This window comes from Mirounga leonina, unplaced genomic scaffold, assembly GCF_011800145.1.
Source record: "Mirounga leonina isolate KUSES-001 unplaced genomic scaffold, KU_Mleo_1.0 Mir_115, whole genome shotgun sequence".
Classification (NCBI taxonomy): domain Eukaryota; kingdom Metazoa; phylum Chordata; class Mammalia; order Carnivora; family Phocidae; genus Mirounga; species Mirounga leonina.
Genome location: NW_023270268.1, coordinates 63,981,880 through 63,999,947, shown reverse-complemented (window position 1 = coordinate 63,999,947; position 18,068 = coordinate 63,981,880). Strand labels below are relative to the sequence as shown.

General features: G+C 41.3%; 1 protein-coding gene across 5 annotated transcripts in view; it reads right to left on the bottom strand.

The window, feature by feature from the left end:
- Nucleotides 1–869: 869 nt before the first annotated feature.
- FNDC3B (fibronectin type III domain containing 3B) overlaps nt 870–18,068 on the bottom strand; it is a 341,048-nt gene continuing 323,849 nt past the window's right edge. For 3 of the 5 annotated variants that reach the window (XM_034999006.1, XM_034999012.1, XM_034999017.1), the window contains exons 24-26: nt 14,981–15,147; nt 11,679–11,806; nt 4,132–4,443 (exon numbers count right to left, since the gene is read on the bottom strand). In XM_034999006.1, coding sequence (XP_034854897.1) covers nt 4,132–4,443; nt 11,679–11,806; nt 14,981–15,147 — 607 coding nt within the window. Of the gene's footprint in view, nt 4,444–11,678; nt 11,807–14,980; nt 15,148–18,068 lie in introns of all 5 variants that reach the window. The other 2 variants (XM_034999034.1, XM_034999024.1) reach the window with 1 other exon arrangement.

The following is an 18,068-nucleotide window of genomic DNA, read 5'->3' as shown; positions in this document are numbered from 1 at the left end:
TGCGTGTAAACTGAGGCGGTGCTCACTTCTCCCCTGTGAAATTAGAATTCAGCTTTCTTCAGTTAGGTTTCCAAAATTCTGGTGCTAGCAAGCTCTCTCCCATTCTTCCCAGTGTTGAGGGCAGTTGGACTTAAAAAAACAAATCCTTTACTATATTTTCAGAGGAGTGTTAGGAGCATGCAAAATTTGATGTGTTCAATTGGTCACTTTTACCCGTAAGAATGGCTATCATTCTTTGTAACACAAGGCTCACTTATATCAACAGTTTTTCCATACATTTTTTTTTCCAGAAATAAGAAAGATACTAGGGATTCCGAGCAAAAACAATCTAAACCTAGTGAAACCATGGCCTCAGCAGGGACACTGTGCTTTATTGCTGTTGTTGTTGTTGAATGAGACCCAAAGGAGGGAAGAAGTAAGGCAAAACCATGTGAGTTAGTCGTGGAGAGGGAGCGTTCGGGGTCTCCTGTCCAGAGGTAGACCTGGGCTCCTAAGGTTTGGCATTTGGATACTACGTTAGGAACGCAGACCCTGACAGTCAAAGAATGAATGGCAGCTCCTGGGCCTGTATGGTCCACAATCACATTTTAGCTGTCCCGTATAGGGAAATCTGAATTTTTTAGCTTCTTTTGAAACATTAGCAGGTGTGATTGTGGCCTGCGATCTTGCAGGACCTCAACCAGCAGGAGCTGGGCTGCAGCTACCCCCTTGGGTGGCACAGGAACATCATGCCCTATGCCACCTGCCTGGCCTCCAAAGGCATTTGAATTTGCAACTTTAGGGATGTGGTTCAGTTCAAGTTTTTACAAAGTAACAACAACAACAACAACAAAAGCAATCCTATTCATGGCAGAAAAACCCTACTTAAGTCAGAAAGAATTAAAACATTTATTGGGCATAAATATATTACATATACACTACAGATACAGTTAGGTATTACATATAGCATAGTATTTGCAAAATCTATACATTAAAATTGATACGGCAGTTTTAATACAATGTATATGAAATAGTCTAAAATTTACAATACAGGAAAACATATGATTTTTTTTTTTCCTCCTAAAGTTGAAAAGCTTGGAATGTATGTCCAACAGTGAGGTAAAACATTTTGTCTTTCAATTTAAAGAACTGTGCAAGGATAACATTCAAACACATTCAATTAGGGCACTTTTCAATTTTGACAGGAATACTGAATTACTGTAGCCAACAAAACACAGTTAGAAAATGCCAACATTTCAAGTTGATAAGAACAAGGCAGATAATATGAAAAAAATCTTTTTAAAAAAGTTTTCCTTTGAGACCATTTCTTTGAGGACAAAGGGCGGTTTGCTTCACATGACTGGAATTTCTTGTGCCAGGGATGAGTTTGACATACAGAGCATCGGAAGCCAGACACTCATTCCTACGTATTGCAAAAGGGCAAAGAGATAAGGTTAATGTAACACTTTATTTTATTGTTCGTGTGTAATGGCAATATATATATATAGCTGTGTATCAATGTCACATATACATATTTGTGATAGAAAACAGTGCCAGATGGAATAATAATTTTTTGACCAAAGGGATGATGATGATTACCAAATCACGGAGAACAATAAAATAAAGTGCAGTCAGCCGGTCGGTGACACACTTCAGCTTTCCGGTGGTTCAACAGGATGGAAATCTCAAAAAAGATAAAGTACTCATAGCAATCTTGGCCTAATGCATTATTTCATTTAAAACATTTCAACCAATTCCAAGAATTTCTTTATAGCAGCAGCTCTGAAGTGTTTCCAAAAAGGGACTTTACCCCCCTGCAAACAGGGATTTTGTACTCCGTTGAATCTTCATTGCTTAAAAAAATGCCTTTCCCCCACAAAACAAAAACAAAAACAAAAACACCTGCCTAAGATGGTCTCAGAAAATGCAGGTGCAATGTTATAGTGGGTTGTAATGCACAATTAAGTAGAGGGCTGAGTTTTGGAAGGCCAGAACTTTGGCAAAAAACATATTTACCTTGATGCCATCACTTTGCAAGGCTAATTAAACTAATTATTATAGTCAATAACAAAATACAAAACTCTCTAGTACTTACTACATCAATATAGGCACACAGAATAATTCATTGATCTTAGAGCTTTCTTTCAAGAGATGATTATGGTTTTTTGGGTACATGTAAACGTCTTAATCACTGATGATGGATTTTTTCTTTTTTTTTTTTTTGGCATTTAATGCACTCGATGCTCTTATCTTTTAAAAACACAAGAAAATGTCAGAAGATTGGTAATACTACAGCTGTTGCCAAGGAACAAGACTGACCTAAAATTACAAAAGTATAAAACACACACAAAAAATAACATGCTACAAGGGAAAATTAGTACATAAGTACATTTAAAAAATTTTACAATAAATAAAGATTGCACTGTAATTGGCATTTAAAGTACTGTATGCAGAATATAGTATAAATAAACCAAAAACAAAATAATGTTGGTTTCCCCATGACTTTGGTATGGGAATATTATAAGCTAGTACAGGATACTGCATCTTAAGACAACATAGACCAAGCACAAAATCGCTATGATCAAGAAAAACCAAGTAGCAAAAATATACAAAAACAGAAGCAGGGGGATACACTGTGTCTGTTGCACCCTTTTGGAATATATTTGCACCTCCAACTCTTAAATGTCCCTGAGGTACGCGAACATTATGGACTTCATATAAATAATCCAATGACTTTGGGTTAAAATTGATTATCTCATGACTCAGAATAAACATGCAAGAGTAACACTTTGCACTCCAATAGCACCTGTTGATCAAGGATCTCAAAGCACTTACAAACATTAGAATCCCCATTTTATTTTATTTCATTTTATTTTTAATGCATGGGAAACTGAGGCACAGAGAGGTAAAGTGACATGTTCAGGTCACGCAGCAAGTTAGTGACAGATCCAGGGAGGGAATCTAGGCTCCTTCACCCCCAAAACACCCTGTGCTTACCACCAAATATCATTCCCTCTCCACACATGGCCAGGTCAACCCCACAAAAATAGGAACTACAAATTAGGTAACTCTCTTTCGGGTTTTATCAGTTTTTATCCGCTGTTGGATTAAGATGATGTGCACTGAATTAAGGTACTGAAACTCAAATCACTTCATTGATACCTCAAAGAACAGCCTAACAGCAAATCTTTCAAAAACAATGAGCTGACATGTAAGAAGACTGCTCACAATTAGTGTAAATCACGGACAATGGGCAGAGGCACTAAACTGTCACCAGTTCTCGTCATATAACTCTGGTCAAACATAACAGAATATAATAACTCTAGTGATTAGATTAGAAGTAGTTATACACAAAGACAAACAAACAAGTTAAAGCAGCTTTTAAAATAGCTGAACAAGGAAACAACTATTGCACAATGCCCTCTTAAAGTTACTGCTATGAATCGCTGGGGTAAAATCGACAATGTTCCATAATTTATAGGTGCATTTTGGTTACTTGATTTCTTAGACAGGCAGCTCATAGTGTTAAAAATCGTAAGAAATACAGATTATTAAAACATTTTAAAGTACACATTTTTGATTTAAATGAGCTAAACAGTTAAATAACTGAGTGATGGTCGTTTAGGGCAGCCTTATCTGAGTGAACACATCTTCTGTACGTTGTTGTTGCGGTTGTGGTTGTGTGGTAATATACTCTGACAACACTGAAATCCTAGACCTGTAAGGACACACACTGTGATTCATGTTCACAGAGACAGATGATCAAGACAAAAGAAGTGACTGGTGAATATAAATTACTAAACCGTAACATGGAAGAAAAAAAAAATCAAAGGCTTGCAAAAGACATCAATGAAAACAGAATAAAGGCAAATCTGAAAATTTAAAAGAAAACATAAAGCTAGCTTTTGGTATCTGGTTTGCTTTTCTTCTTCTTCTTTTTTTTTTTTTAAAAATCCAGTTTAATCTCTTCCTAGTTTTGCATTTCAAAAAGGTGCACCAAAACACTGATTTTTTTTTTTCTAGCTAAATCTGTAAAACAAGAGAAGTATATAAATCAAAGAACAGAAGGGCTTAAAAAGGGGAGTATCTGAATAAATGTGTGTATTAAAATGTGTAGCATTAAATTCATACCTCTAGTTTTGTTGGGTTTGTTTACTTCATTAAGAAGTACTGTAATATAAAGGCAAATAAAATGGACAAAGTTGCAAAGCCAACCACAATGAGGGCTGCAAACTGTTCATCAGTAGGCATCATGCTCTTCATTTTGGGATCGTCTGAGCTCCCCGTGTCCCCTGTAAGCATGACCTCACTTCGTTGTAATACAAAAGCCGCAGAGGGGCTGAACGCTCCGCTTAGCTCCTGAGAGGTGTCTAAACAGCGGCGGCACACGCACACGCGGAACCGGTAGTCTGTGTTGGTCTGGAGGCCTGAGATTTGGAATGTTGCTTCTTCTCCCTTGTATACCTTCAAGGACAAACAAGAAAGTCCTGGTCAATTAATCTGTAGCAACACTGTGGTTTCTAACATAGTAATCTGATAAGCCAGGTCCACCAGGCCCCCGGTGTTTACTCCATAATCACCAGAATAACAAAAATTTGGCAGAAACCCTGAACAAACAGAATACAAAATCCAGTGACTGGAATTGCAGCTGACTTAAGTAATAAACACCTAATGAAATTTTAAGAGATTTGGCTGGTGAATAGTTAAACAAGAAAGTAAAATTAACTGAATCTTCCCTGTAGGAGTGGCACTGAGTTAGTATCTATAAAGTGCTTAAAACAGGCCTGGTACACAGTCACTATTTAGAATTTTAAAACAACTCCAAATATATTACTAAAACACAGCGATTAAAAGTCATAGGCATAAGCATTTTCAACCTGGCTATAGGCTACCTTAGTAAAGCTGTTAATTTTGCCCATTAATACAAATCCCCTAGAAAATAAAGTATTTCCAATGATCTCCACTTTGTCTGAAACACTTGCCAGCTAGAGAGTTAGTGGGAATCTGCAAATGTTGAGTGTTTTTAAAGCCTGGTGTGCAAACTTCTATCCCCAAATGGACATGCCACCAGTGAACACAGAGGCACTGGCCACGCCTTTAGTGTTGGGCAAGCAAAGATCTCGGTTTACAGAAGGGACCCAACTTCCAATGGTCACTTGATATTTAGCCTTAAGATGTTTCCTCCCTCATTTTCAAACTTCACAAGGAGACTTTGTCATATTTATTATACTTTTGTTTAGTGCCTGAGTGCCAGAAAACCAATTCTGCCTGTTACTTATGCTGATTCAGATTCCTCATTGCTTTTGCTATTCCTCTGTAAGATTTTTAAGCATGCTCCTCCTGGTGCGTCACCCTATTTCTTTAAAGACTGTAGCAACAGCATTAGCAACTGGAGTCATAGAACTGGGCTGGAGCAACCAAGTACGAAAGAGCTGTAAGAAGACCCAGACCACTCCTTTCTTATTGTTCCAATGATGAGTTAGTTAAATGGATGGTTTAAGACGAGCTTGCTGTCAGTCACGGTGATTGCCCCAACCCACACACCACCAACTATTCGAGAGTTCCACCTATAACCATGATGGAACTCTTTATGAATTATTTCCCAACATGTGAGTGGTCTCAAGAAAACAGTGGTGTACATTTTTTTTTCTTTAAAGAGATCTTTTAACTGTGAAAGTTCTTTGCTTTCTTAATCTAGATTTAATTTCTTAATTTTAAATGCTCAAGGTGCTATTTTCTGAGAAACGTCTTTTCTTGGAAACCGTCAGGACCATTCCTGAAGGGAATGATTTGCAACCCATGGGACCAGTATACCAGTTTGATAAAGAAGGTCCCTCCACACTTGCCATCTGAGCTGTGGTTTCTTTCCTGCAACGTCCCTGTAAACAATCCATTCTGATTCTATGGTGATAAGTTAGCACTTGTATGTTTACTGAGTTGGAGAGAAGCTGCCATCTAAGCCTTAGCTGCAAGATTTCCTGCTATACCTCTTTTATCGATTCTTACAGAGGTCACACTTCTTGAAGTATTTGTTTGCACTTATTAAAGGTCGAAAGACTGTAGCTGTTGGAGCTCTTCTCCTCTGTGCAACCCTGGGAGAACTGGGCCTGGTCTGACTGGGAGGCACTGGGCAGATCCTTGTCAAGCATGGGAACTGGAATCAGGATCCCAGGTCTAAGTCCTTGCTCCGTTATTTTCTAGGTTTGTGAACTTAGGCAACTAGTAGCTTTGAGTCTTAGCTTTTCTCCTCTTTATCCTGGGGTTCGTTAACAGTACCTAAACTAACACTAACGGGGTCTGAGGGTTAAATGAGAAACTGGATGTAAAGAGTGCTTTGTGAGAGCAACATGCTGAAGGGAAGCCAACTTCATCAAATTTAATCCTCCTGATTAGAGATAAAGACACTGAGGATCACAGAGGCTGTTAATTTCTTAAGGACTCATAACAAATAAGGGCAGGAGTAGATCCCCGATGAGATCCCACTCTTAAACACCCATGCTCACCATTGGAACCGCCCCAGCCCTGCCTCTCCCATCCCCTTTGGTAGGTCGTGACGCCACCACCTGTCCTCTGCTTTAGTCCTAGTCTAATGAACAGTCTGACATGAGGCCAGTTCTCTTGGCCTGATTTTTGTCTTCCCAGACAGCTCCACTATCTTTCTGGTGTTTCCGTTAAACACCCCACCTTGGTTCTTGCTGTCTCAGGAGGAAAACGCTGCCTTCCCCTTCTGTGGTATGGAAAGCAGTGCCCCCCCTCCGTTTGTGCCGAGCAAAGGCTTGGCCAGCATTTCTGTGGTATGGCCTCTTACTTTCTGCCATCAAACAATGACCTCATGGCAGAAAACCAGTTAATAACCTATCCCCACAGATGTTTCTGAGACTTTTGGCAAGTGGATATAAATGTTCACTTATATCTGTTTAGATGAATTCTATGGTTTCTGGAATTTGCACAGCTAGAGCTTTTGAAGAAAGCTGGCCCAGAAGTATATTTAATTTCTTAGGAACCCAATTCATGGCATCTTGCAGAGAGACTTCATATTTTCATTTTGATGGCTCTGCTCAACTCTAAATTCCCTGGAATGAAGATCTCTGAAAATGTATTTAGAGAGCAAAGGAATGCTACTTTTCTCGTACCATTTGGCAAAAAGCTTAATGAAGGAAAAATGAGTACCTAACTGAAGGGAACCTCCTTAATGACAAGTCCAATTAAAACGTAGGCTTCAATTTGTAAACGTTTTTCTTTTAGCCATTCTTGTTTTAATTGGAACAGCTCCCCCCTCGTACAAGCATTACCAACACAAAAATCTTAAAAAAACAAAACACGATACACATATTGAGTGTGGGACTGTATTCCATTAATGCCATAGCAACCAGCACCATGGAGAGCCTGAATTAAGCAGATGCTCAGTGACGTTCTCTAATCAGAACCCTCAACGACTCAAGAGGAGATATTCTTACACCACAGTACTTGAAAAGACAGGATGATTACCAGAAACAAGTAAACATGAACATTAAGTATGAGAACATACACCCAAACCACAGAGGCAACAGAAGAGAGTTTTTAGTACAGGGGTGCAGCCACCATTGTAAAGAAATAGAATCATTAACAGTAAGTTGTTTTCAGTGTATTGATAGAAAATACAGCATTTCTAATACATTTTAGAAATGGTCAACAATGCTTTAAAGCCTTTTGGATTAATTCTTAGCTAAGGAAAGATTAAAACAATCCCAATACCACCCCCTTTCCTGTGGATTCTGGTCCCTGAGGTTTGACCTACCGGATCTGTTTTGGTGGAAACAGTCACAGCCAAGGAGGTCACCAAACTATAGGCTCATCCTGTCTGCACACAGCTGAGCCTCCAGTGAAGTGACTTTCCAGGGGACCGTGCAGCTCTCCACCTCGGGATGGCAGGCCGCGTGCCCTGTGTCCCTTTATTTTCATTCATTTTGACAGGGGCACCATTATGGGTTTTTCCTCCTGCCTCAACCCAATTTAAAAGGCATGGCTCCACTTAAGATTGTCTTTATTGAAGTAACCAATCATAATATCGCAAGATGTAGATAAGCAATATTATTTTTATAAAGACTATTTCTGTTCTTGATTTGATGTACGATATATTTTAAACTAATTGTGACATGTTTATTCCAAAGAGGAGGATTTAAAGTAATACTCAGATAACTAAAATGAAGAATTTGTGACCCTTAATTCAGAACAACATGCTGTGGAGTTGGAATCCTTTACCCCAACGAGTCTTTTGGGGAGGACCGCGGGGGGCCTGCCTCTGGGCCAATGCCTGCGTCTCTTGATTAACGTTGCCCCTCTTGAGAACTGCAAAGGGGGACATAACTGCACAGCATTGTCATTTACATAGCCCATTCTCACTGCTAAAGGGGCGGAAAGCTCACAGTGACTCTGAGCTAGGGGATGAGTATCCCTCCTGGTACAACAAAGCAGCCGAGGCTCAGTGAGGTGAATTAATTCTTCTAATATCACATGACTGTGGGATACCCTCCAGCTCAAGAGGGAACCCACCAACCTGCAAGCCTCCTTTGTAGAGGGTGCAGCACAGGGCAGGCCTTATGGTCTGAGCTGAGGAGGGCAGGTAAGGTACTGTTACTGAACTGTTTCTTGACAGTCTGCTATTTTCACCCCAATGGGCAATGGCCATGCTCTTCTGGTATATGCTGGGTATCCCTCATGGTACAGAGTACCTAACAGTTTCTCAATAAACCAGGGTCCTATACCTGGGCTCCATGAAACTGAAGATATATTTGTCTCATGTATGAGCATTTTTCTGATAGCCTTTATTGGATACTTAAAGGAAGCTAAAATCCGAAGAAAATTAAGAATCCGTAGAATGATGGCTTTTAAATACCCCCATGTTGATCTATTATTTTGCTTTGGCAAAGTTAAAGTGCATGTTTCAAGCAAAACATCAGAGAATGCTCTGGTGCCTGCCACATTTGCCTATAAACCTAAGTCTGGGAAGCAGAAAGACCCTTCCTATCATAGGTGATTTTTTTTCACCTGAGTTACAAACGCTTCCAAATCCACCCCACCCTGAAGCTTACTCTTATCACCACCACAGGTATAATTAACTCTGTTCCTTTGAAACTGCCTCTTTCATGCATGCAAGAAACATTTACTGAGCGCCTAACTACGTGCCAGGGCTGAGAAAATAAAAATGAGGAACACAAGCCCATATGCCAGTGGATCCTGTCTGATCAGTGCTGGGACGGAGGTACACACAGTGCTCCCTAAGAGCCCGCAGCTCTGCCGGGTATATGCTCAGCAATAATTACCTCCCATTTTCTTCTGCTTTGCTTCTACGTATTCAAAGCCTGTTATCTATGGACCATAATTATTTTAACCATCTCTTGCAGCCATAATATAAATAGGTTTCATTCCCTATTTCATGTCCAGAACAAGGGAATGAAGAACTCAAAACATCATGTTTAAGTTAATGCTTATTGAATAGGGAGAAGCAAAAAAACTCAGTACAAATTATTCCTGACTCAAATGTGGCTTTTTATGTACTACTGCCCACCTTAATCATTTCTTGGTAAATGTAGTAAACACATGGTTATGTGAAGAATGCTAATCCCCATCTACTGAGCCTGCCCTGCGTGTTATGTTTTCATGTATTTCCAAAAAGAAACTCAGTTGTAATTACAATAAGAAATTCTGAGGTATACACGTGTGATTAGGTACCATATTAGAAGTTATATGTCCATGAGTCTAAATATATAACATTAAACAAATAAAACATTAAAGAAATCTAAAGATATTAAGTAATCTCTACACCCAACATGGGGCTTGAATTCACAAACCCGAGAACAAGAGTTATGTGCTCTTCCGACTGAACTAGTGGGGGTCGCAAACAAATAGCTGATTAAAAACAGCCAACCTGCTGATAAAATCTAAACTACTGAATGAATTTACCTGTGTTTTAGCAATGCTTGCAATGTATAGATATTGATCAAATAATGCTGCTTTTTCAATGTCAAACAGCAATCACTACCTTTTAAGAAGCAGAACATTTTTCTAAGAGCAGGTGAAAAAGTATGGTATGTGGAATATAACGTTTTTAAAATAACAATGATGAACATGCAGTGAATGTACTGTTGGGACATGAATCGTTCTTAAATGTTAAACGATATGCTGTGAAATTCTGTAACATTTCATCTTTTCACCATTATTACATTGCTATGGAACAGGACAATGCTGCTGGTGTTAAGATGACGAAATCCGGTGCGAAAAACCCTAGGCTCTCTATCTGAGCTGAGACCCTGCAACCAATCCTATTTTTCTGGGAAGCTGAAACAAACATGTGAAATTATTTACTCTGAAATGGGATACATCTGCTAAAATGAGACTGGAAAGTGAAACAATACAAAAGCGTTTTGCTCTTAAAGAGGAATGATGGAAACTGGACGATGACATCATCCACTGATGTTAATCAATACTTGGTAGATGTCATAGTTAAAAATAGGTTTTTGCAAAATGTGGTTAAAGCAATTCATTCTTTTATCTGATTTTTCGTATTAACAAAGTACATGAAATGTACCAAAACTTTCTTTGTTTTACACATTTGCGAGTATTCTTTATTATTAAATAAGGAACATTAGCCAGCAATTTAACAAAAACTCTGAATCAAATTATTTTCTACCTGTTTGTATCTGAAGCCTCTAGAGCTGAATAGAGAGGTCTTTACAAATTATGCTAATGTTTCAGAAGACAGTTTCTGAGTTTGATAGACACACATGCCTCCATTAAAAGTTCTGGTAAGGAATGGACTTCACCTTTCCTTAGGGTAATGGTATCATATCCTGATTTCACAAAAATAGTTACTAAGTTCCCAGAAAGGTAACAGAAACTGATGGGGTATCCTAATCTTTTGTAGCCAGTGACTGATAATCTGTAGTGTTGGAAGAATTAAGGATCAAAAAGTATTGTGAAAATAAGAAAACCAAATTCTTTATCGGGCTATATTCCAGTTACATTCTCTCTTGCCTGGGTGTATCATGTGATCTGTAAAGCCTTGCTGACTCAAATTATGGTTCCTGGAGTAGCATGACCTGGGAGCTGGAGCCCTCACCCCACACCTACTGCTGAATCAGGTCTGCATTTGAACAGATTCCCTGGGGATTCCCCTGCACAGGTCTTTTTTGGGGGAAGGGGCAGGGGCAGAGGGAGAGAGAGAATCCCAAGCAGGCTCCATGCCCAGTCCTGAGCCAATCCCACGACCCTGAGATCACGACCTGAGCTGAAATCAAGAGTCAGACGCTTAACTGACTGAGCCACCCAGGCGCCCCTCAGCTCAGGTCTTGATCTTAGAGTTGTGGGTTCAGGCCCTGCCCCTTAAAAAAAAAAAAAGGTTTCAGTAGTCAGGCTGGAACTACTTCCCCTCTGTAGTCAAACCACTGGCACTTTGGATTTTGATATTTGTAAGCATCACGGCCAGTATCAAATACAAATACGGAATTTAAAACTCTTTATAAGGTCATGCTTGAGAACTGAACATTTAATACCTCCACAGACAAAATGTAAACTAGGGCTTATGTCAAGAGGTACACGATAGGCAGTTTTTGTGATTGATTTTAAGAAATATGCCGCTCACCAGTCACTGAACTGCTCATGGCGAGAGGCAAAGGACTGGACGGATAAGCCACACACGTGCCATTCATACTAGTTCTTACCTGTTTGTACTCAGATTCTCTTCCAACCAATACCTGCAGGATGTAGTTGACAGGGTCACCTTTCATTGGTGGTACCGTCTCCCATAAAATTTCACATGAATTTCCTTCCAACTGTGTTACTCGAGGTGCTGAAATACAAATCCACATATCCAAGCTCAAAATTCAGTTATCACAATAACCGTCAACATTCTGGTAATATTAGAGTGGGAGAGTGCTTGTGTCCGCTCTGAGAGGGGAGTTTATTTGCCCAGCCTCCTATAAAACCTGCAGGGCACCCTTTACACAGAGAAGATAATCCATGACTAGTAAGCTATTGGTGAAAAAAATCCTTTGCTCATTATCCTATTAATAACTGCTTGGCCTGGATTGCATTTTTGTTACTTTTTTTTTAATTTTTAAAAATTTTTTTAAAAAAGATTTCATTTAGGGCGCCTGGGTGGCTCAGTTGGTTGAGCGACTACCTTCGGCTCAAGTCATGATCCTGGAGTCCTAGGAGTGAGTCCTGCATCAGGCTCCCTGCTCAGCAGGGAGTCTGCTTCTCCCTCTGCCCCTCCCCCCTCTCATGTGCTCTCTCTCATTCTCTCTGAAATAAATAAATAAAATCTTTAAAAAATAAAAAAAAAAAATAAAATAAAAAAGATTTCATTTATTTGAGAGAGAGAGAGAGTGAGAGAGTGCACACATGAGCAGGTGGAGGGGCAGAGGAAGAGGGAGAAGCAGACTTCCCGCTGAGCAGGGAGCCTGCCGTGGGGCTCAATCCCAAGACCTCAGGATCATGACCTGAGCCAAAGGCAAACGCTTAATCGACTGAGCCACCCAGGCACCTCATGTACTTTTGTTATTTTTTCAATAACTACTCAGCATGTTCTATATGGCTGAACTGGAGACTTTAGAGAATGCAAAAATAGGGACTGTAAACCCTACTTTCAAGGGAATTAAGATCAAATTGAGGGAAGGGGCGAGCAAGGTAGGAGACAAATACAAAGAGAAACATAACGTAAAGGAGATTAAACGGGGGTGTATGAACAAAATAGGAGGGACAGTCTGATCTGTGTGAGAGTCTAAGGAAGGTTTGAGAAGCACATGACATGTGAGATTAAGTCCCAGAGAATGGCTAGCACTGAGAGAAAGCCTTTAAAAATCAAGTTGTCTCCTATTTGTATTTCTTTTAGTTCATTTTTCACCTACTGGACTTATAATTCTGTTGTTTTTTTTTAAGAAAAATTTTTTTTTTTTAAGATTCTATTTATTCATTTGAGAGAGAGAGAAAACACAAGCAGGGGGAGCAGCAGAGGGAGAGGGAGAAGCAGGCTCCCCGCTGAGGAGAGGGCCCAAGGCAGGACTCGATCCCAGGACCCCAGCATCACAACCTGAGCCGAAGGCAGACGTCTAACCGACTGAGCCACCTAGGCGCCCTCATAATTCTGGTTTAAAGGAAAATTATATTAGTTTGTAGTAAAGCATGTAAAATGTTATAGAATTTTAAAATATTTTTTTCTCACAGCTTATGCTATATCTCTACAGCTTAATTCAATACTTGAGATTTTTCTACTTTGTAACTAGAATGCATAACTCTTCTCTGAACCCCCTTACTCTATAAATTCTTTAGAGGCAGTGGATTCTACTTGCGATTCTGTACAATATTGCTTCAGAAAAATACAGGTTTTCTTAAAAATAAGTTGCAATTAGTTGGCCAAAACTCCATGCAATTTATGGAAATAATAAGGGACCCTATCAGACCAAACAGCCCTCCAGCTAAGACAACAATTTCCTGAACCAAAACGGTAAAGGATCTGATCATGTGGCAGTGTTAGGAAACTGTCCTTCTGAAGAAAATATACATGAAATTCAAGTGCTTTCAATTCAGTGTTCCACTGTCCATGAACTGAATCTCCACCAACACACACTTAGAGAGGCAAAGGGAGTGTCGCAAAGACTCTTGATGTTTGCCAGCTGGTAAATGCGGCCAGCCTTCCTTGTCACAGCAAATCTATGAGCCCCAGTGTGTTCAGGAATCTCTTCTGTTACCAGGCGAAGCTGTACCGAAGGACCGGGCCATTTACTACCCACGGGGCGCAGCGAGCCCTTGCATGTGTTCACCATCTGTCCTAGTTTTGTAGTCACACGAAGAAGCAATTGCCAACGAACTTCTGGACTGCTGAGGGGAGGGAGCTACCATAAAGTACCCTGAAAGGAGCTAGAGGAAACCTTCACAGAATCCAAGCCAGACCCTGACCCTGACCCGGAGGTCTCTTACCCTCTGCGATGGACTCCGCCCCGGCTGTAGCTGACATAGCTCCTCCACACGGAAGCACATATGGTCTTGCTCCTGGGGCCACACATCTAAAGGACCTTTTCTCAAGGTTGTGCTCATCCCCCTGGCCACCCAAGTAATATACAGCAGACCCTCGCTTTTACCCAGATAAAACCTAGTTCAGATAAGCTGCCTGGTGTCCATCAGCCTCCGGGCATTTTGGGCAGCAGCTGGATAAAGGCACCAGTGTGGCCCACCCTCGCAAAGGCAGCAGGGACCTTCACTGGAATCATCCTCTTGGGGAACAAAAGGGCACAGGCTCAGGAAGCCGTGAAAGAGCTTGGGGGGAGGGCCCTACTGCTGTCTGCCCATCCTGCAAGTTGGCTGTGCATCATGGGGGCAAAGGCTCACCGGACCCAGTGGAGGGAGAGCCTGGGAAGGGTGGCTTTGGCTCACTCCCTGTCCCCACAAAGGGACGGGGTCAACTAGTCACTGGCAAACCTCAAGACAAATAGTCAAGGAAATGAGAAGAGGCCACGGCTGCTCTTTTTTCAAAGGCACCTCTCCACAGTAAGGGCTGCGGCCAGGGGACAGGCTGATGAAGTTGCCTGGCAGGTCAGGCTCCGGGCACCAGAGTCATCTGAAGATGGACACCAACCTCTGCTCCTCCTGACAGTCTCTGGGAAGGGAGATTCTCAAGCCCTCCATGGTGAACTGTCGTTAAGTGCTATCAACACCAGGAATTCACCCTCATTTCTAACCCAAAGTGTGTCTGTCACTCGGTGTGGTCCTTTCCTTTGTCCATCTCCTGTGGGGATGAGGCTATGACATTATTTGCAGTAATTACTTATACAGACCTGAGGAAAGGCTTTTCTGCAGGGAACCCATCCCCCAACCTTCTCTTTCAGAAAATTGTTAATGATTCTATGTTGCCGATATTAGAAATATCAGAAGAGTGTATTTAAGGTCAGAATCAAGCCTCCTACTCCAAGTTCCAACATTTCCTTACTCTCACAGAAGAATGTGCCAGAATTCACTGCCTACAAACCTTTGATGGTGGGGGGTATGCATTTGGTTGTGCTGAAGGTATAAGTTTCTGAGAAGGGCCCATCCCCAGCCTCGCTCGATGCCTGGATTCTGAAGGAGTAGCATGTGAATTCTGTCAGTCTCTGGACTTTGTAGGTGTGGCTGGGTCCTCTGTAGATGGAAATAAACCTAGAGGAAGGAACAGAATCCATTAGCCACCTGAACTTTTATTAGTGACAAGAAATTAATATCACTGGTAACTGACCTCCTTCTATATACGAGGCAATGAAGTTAATGTTAACTGGGCACCTGAAAAATACAATGTCCTCTTTACCTGGATTTCCCAAATAACTGAGGTTTAGCTTGAAAACTCCTTCAATTTTAACCTTTGTCTTTGCAAGAGCTTTCAAAGCCCCTTTCCCAAACTAGTAAGAAGACATTTAAGATTACAGATCTTTGAGAAAACATTTTTTAAAAGAAAAAAATACTTAGAATCCTCTATCAGATTAATCAAAATAATGGAAAAGCAGCATAGGTAAACTGGACAGCTTAAACTGGCAGCTTCTGGATCCTTCTCTGGTCAGAACCAGGACGATTTTGTACTCTGCTAATTATTATCTCCAAGAGGCATAAGTGTAGAAGGCATGAAGACAGAAAATAAAGGCCTTATGTTTTCAAGCGTTTTCCCTCAGGGTCTTGAAAAATTTGTATTTTTACAATGAAACTGGCTTACCTAGAACTAGTATATACTATCATTGTACGTCTTTTTATAGTTAAATATAAAATCTTAGAAATAGCTGCCCCCCAATTATCCAGAATTTCTGCAGATTTGGGCCTTGAATCCTGCTGGCCCAGGGATGTCTGGACCCACTGCCAGTGTCTGAGGACAATCTGCTGTCTTCAGATCCTGCTGGAAGTGGGTCAGATAGAATCACAATTTAAAATGTCTCGACTCTTAGGCCAATTTGGCCTAAGGGGTAGGCAGGATTTATGAATTCATTTAGCAAGCATTTCTTGAACATCTGCTGTGTGCCAGGCTCTATGGCTTCAAAGATGAATGAATAAAACCAAATCCCTGTGGGCTGGCTGGTCCTGTGTGGGGTCAGAGTTTCCTGAAAGCAGCAGTGTCTCCCTGGGCCAGAGAACAGTCCCTCTGGATGGACGGACGGGTAGGTCTAGAGATTAAACAACTTTTTTAGAAAACCTCTCCGAGTCAAGACGTATTTTAAAACACCCACGCACTCATCAGCCTTCACAACTGAGTTCCTGAGCCCTAGCCATTTCACTATTTAATGTTCCCTCTGCTGTGCAAGGAACCTTTTACTGAGGGCTGAACATTTTCAATTTCAGGGAAAGCCAGAGTCCACTCTGAAATCCACAAATACCATGGCAACCTGTCCAGTGCTCTCGACACATTACCACCTTAATGAAGATACCCTTGCTAATGCTGGAGGCAAACAGCTATTCATTAACCCGGTCTCACCTAGGCCAGAATCTCTGACCAGACTCACTGCCCTTGGTTGTACCACAAAATGGAAGTCACGGTTTAAGAAGTAAACGTGTTACATCTTCATTACAAACCTGCAATAAAAGCCTGGTTTCTGGAAGAATTTGGGGAGAATTACTAGCAATACTCCTGCTTCCCTGCCATGCCCTACTCTCGGGAGACTGTTTCCTTTTGAAAGTAAGGTCAATACATCTACACGGGCAGTAGCACTCACAGTCATAGAGAAATGGACTGAAGCCGATTCAGGACTCTAATTTGCTAGTGTCATCTAAATTGGGCAAACAGCATACATATCAATTTTCAAATACATCAAAATCTGCTTCTGGACTGTTATTTTTCCCCCCCTTTTTACTGTTTGGCTCTTTCACGGCTGTATTTCAGTTCTTAAAAATTGCATCCCAATTTATAGAAGGCACTGTGGAAATAGGCACTAGCGATGAAGGCTCTGAAATTTCACCATTACAGCATTTGTTTAAGTCTGGGAATAGTGTTACAAAAAAGAGGCTACATTTGCTTTCAGAAAAAAGCTAGAATGAGTCTGGAGGAGACATTCACCCACCGGATTTCAGGTTCAAGTTTACTCCCCTTTCATTCAGTGACGGTGGATTTAGGCAGGTGCGGGAGGCCCACCTTGTAGCTGGCATTTCCCTTGGAGAGGAAGTTGGGGGCTGGCAGCCTGGTGCACCCAGCAGAAGAGCACTGAGAAAGGGGTCGTTCCTTCTTCCTCCAGTCTTTTCTAGAATAAGCATGTGTCTGACTGGTCCTTTAATTTAGCCCTCTGTCTACTTAGGCAATAATAAATCATGACTGCCCTGCTTTGTCATGCCATACTCCCCTTAGAAAAGGCATGGGAAGGAATTCTAGGGGTAATAATGAAACTGGATGGGGCTAATTCCTAGGTCATGTAATTAGCCAGGTACGGAGCCCTCAGTCAGTGGAGGGAGGACGGTGGGCATGTGACAGGCTCTCTCCTGAGTCAAAGGGGCATGGGGGCGGCGAGGGGAGACACCAGGAATCCTAGCAGCTTTGGGGAGAACATTCTGAAATAGCTAACAGGGCCAACTCCACCCCAAAGACCCACTTAGAGAAAAAGGGGTGTCCTGTCTTCGTGGGGCCTGCGTCCTAAGGCGGACGCACAGATCCAAGGTCAGAAGGAGCTGAGCAATGAAGCAAGACAGCTGCACTCCTGCCTTCTGAGGACTCCTCCCCACACCCTCATTCTGATGGGTGACCGAGAGCCACAGGGGCCACTAAGACAGAACAAGTCTGCCAAGGATTTTAAAAGTTCATACATAAGTTTATCTCTGTAAAGGTTTCCCATACCCTCCTCCTCCTTGAGGAAACACCAGGCAGAGCAGAAAGAGAAGTGCAAGGAGGAGATCGTGGGGTGAGAAAAGACAAAGACTGGGCATTCACACTTTCTAATATGGAAATCATTGACCAGTCGTGTCTAATTTCATGCTGCTTTACTTTGAACAAAGAAATGTATTAAATGCATAAGTCAATGGATTCTAGCTAAATGCTCCATATAAGTCAGCTTGTCAATCAAAAACCCAAATCCTTCATAAAATCTCACCTTTCCATTTTAGGTCTCTGGAGCCAT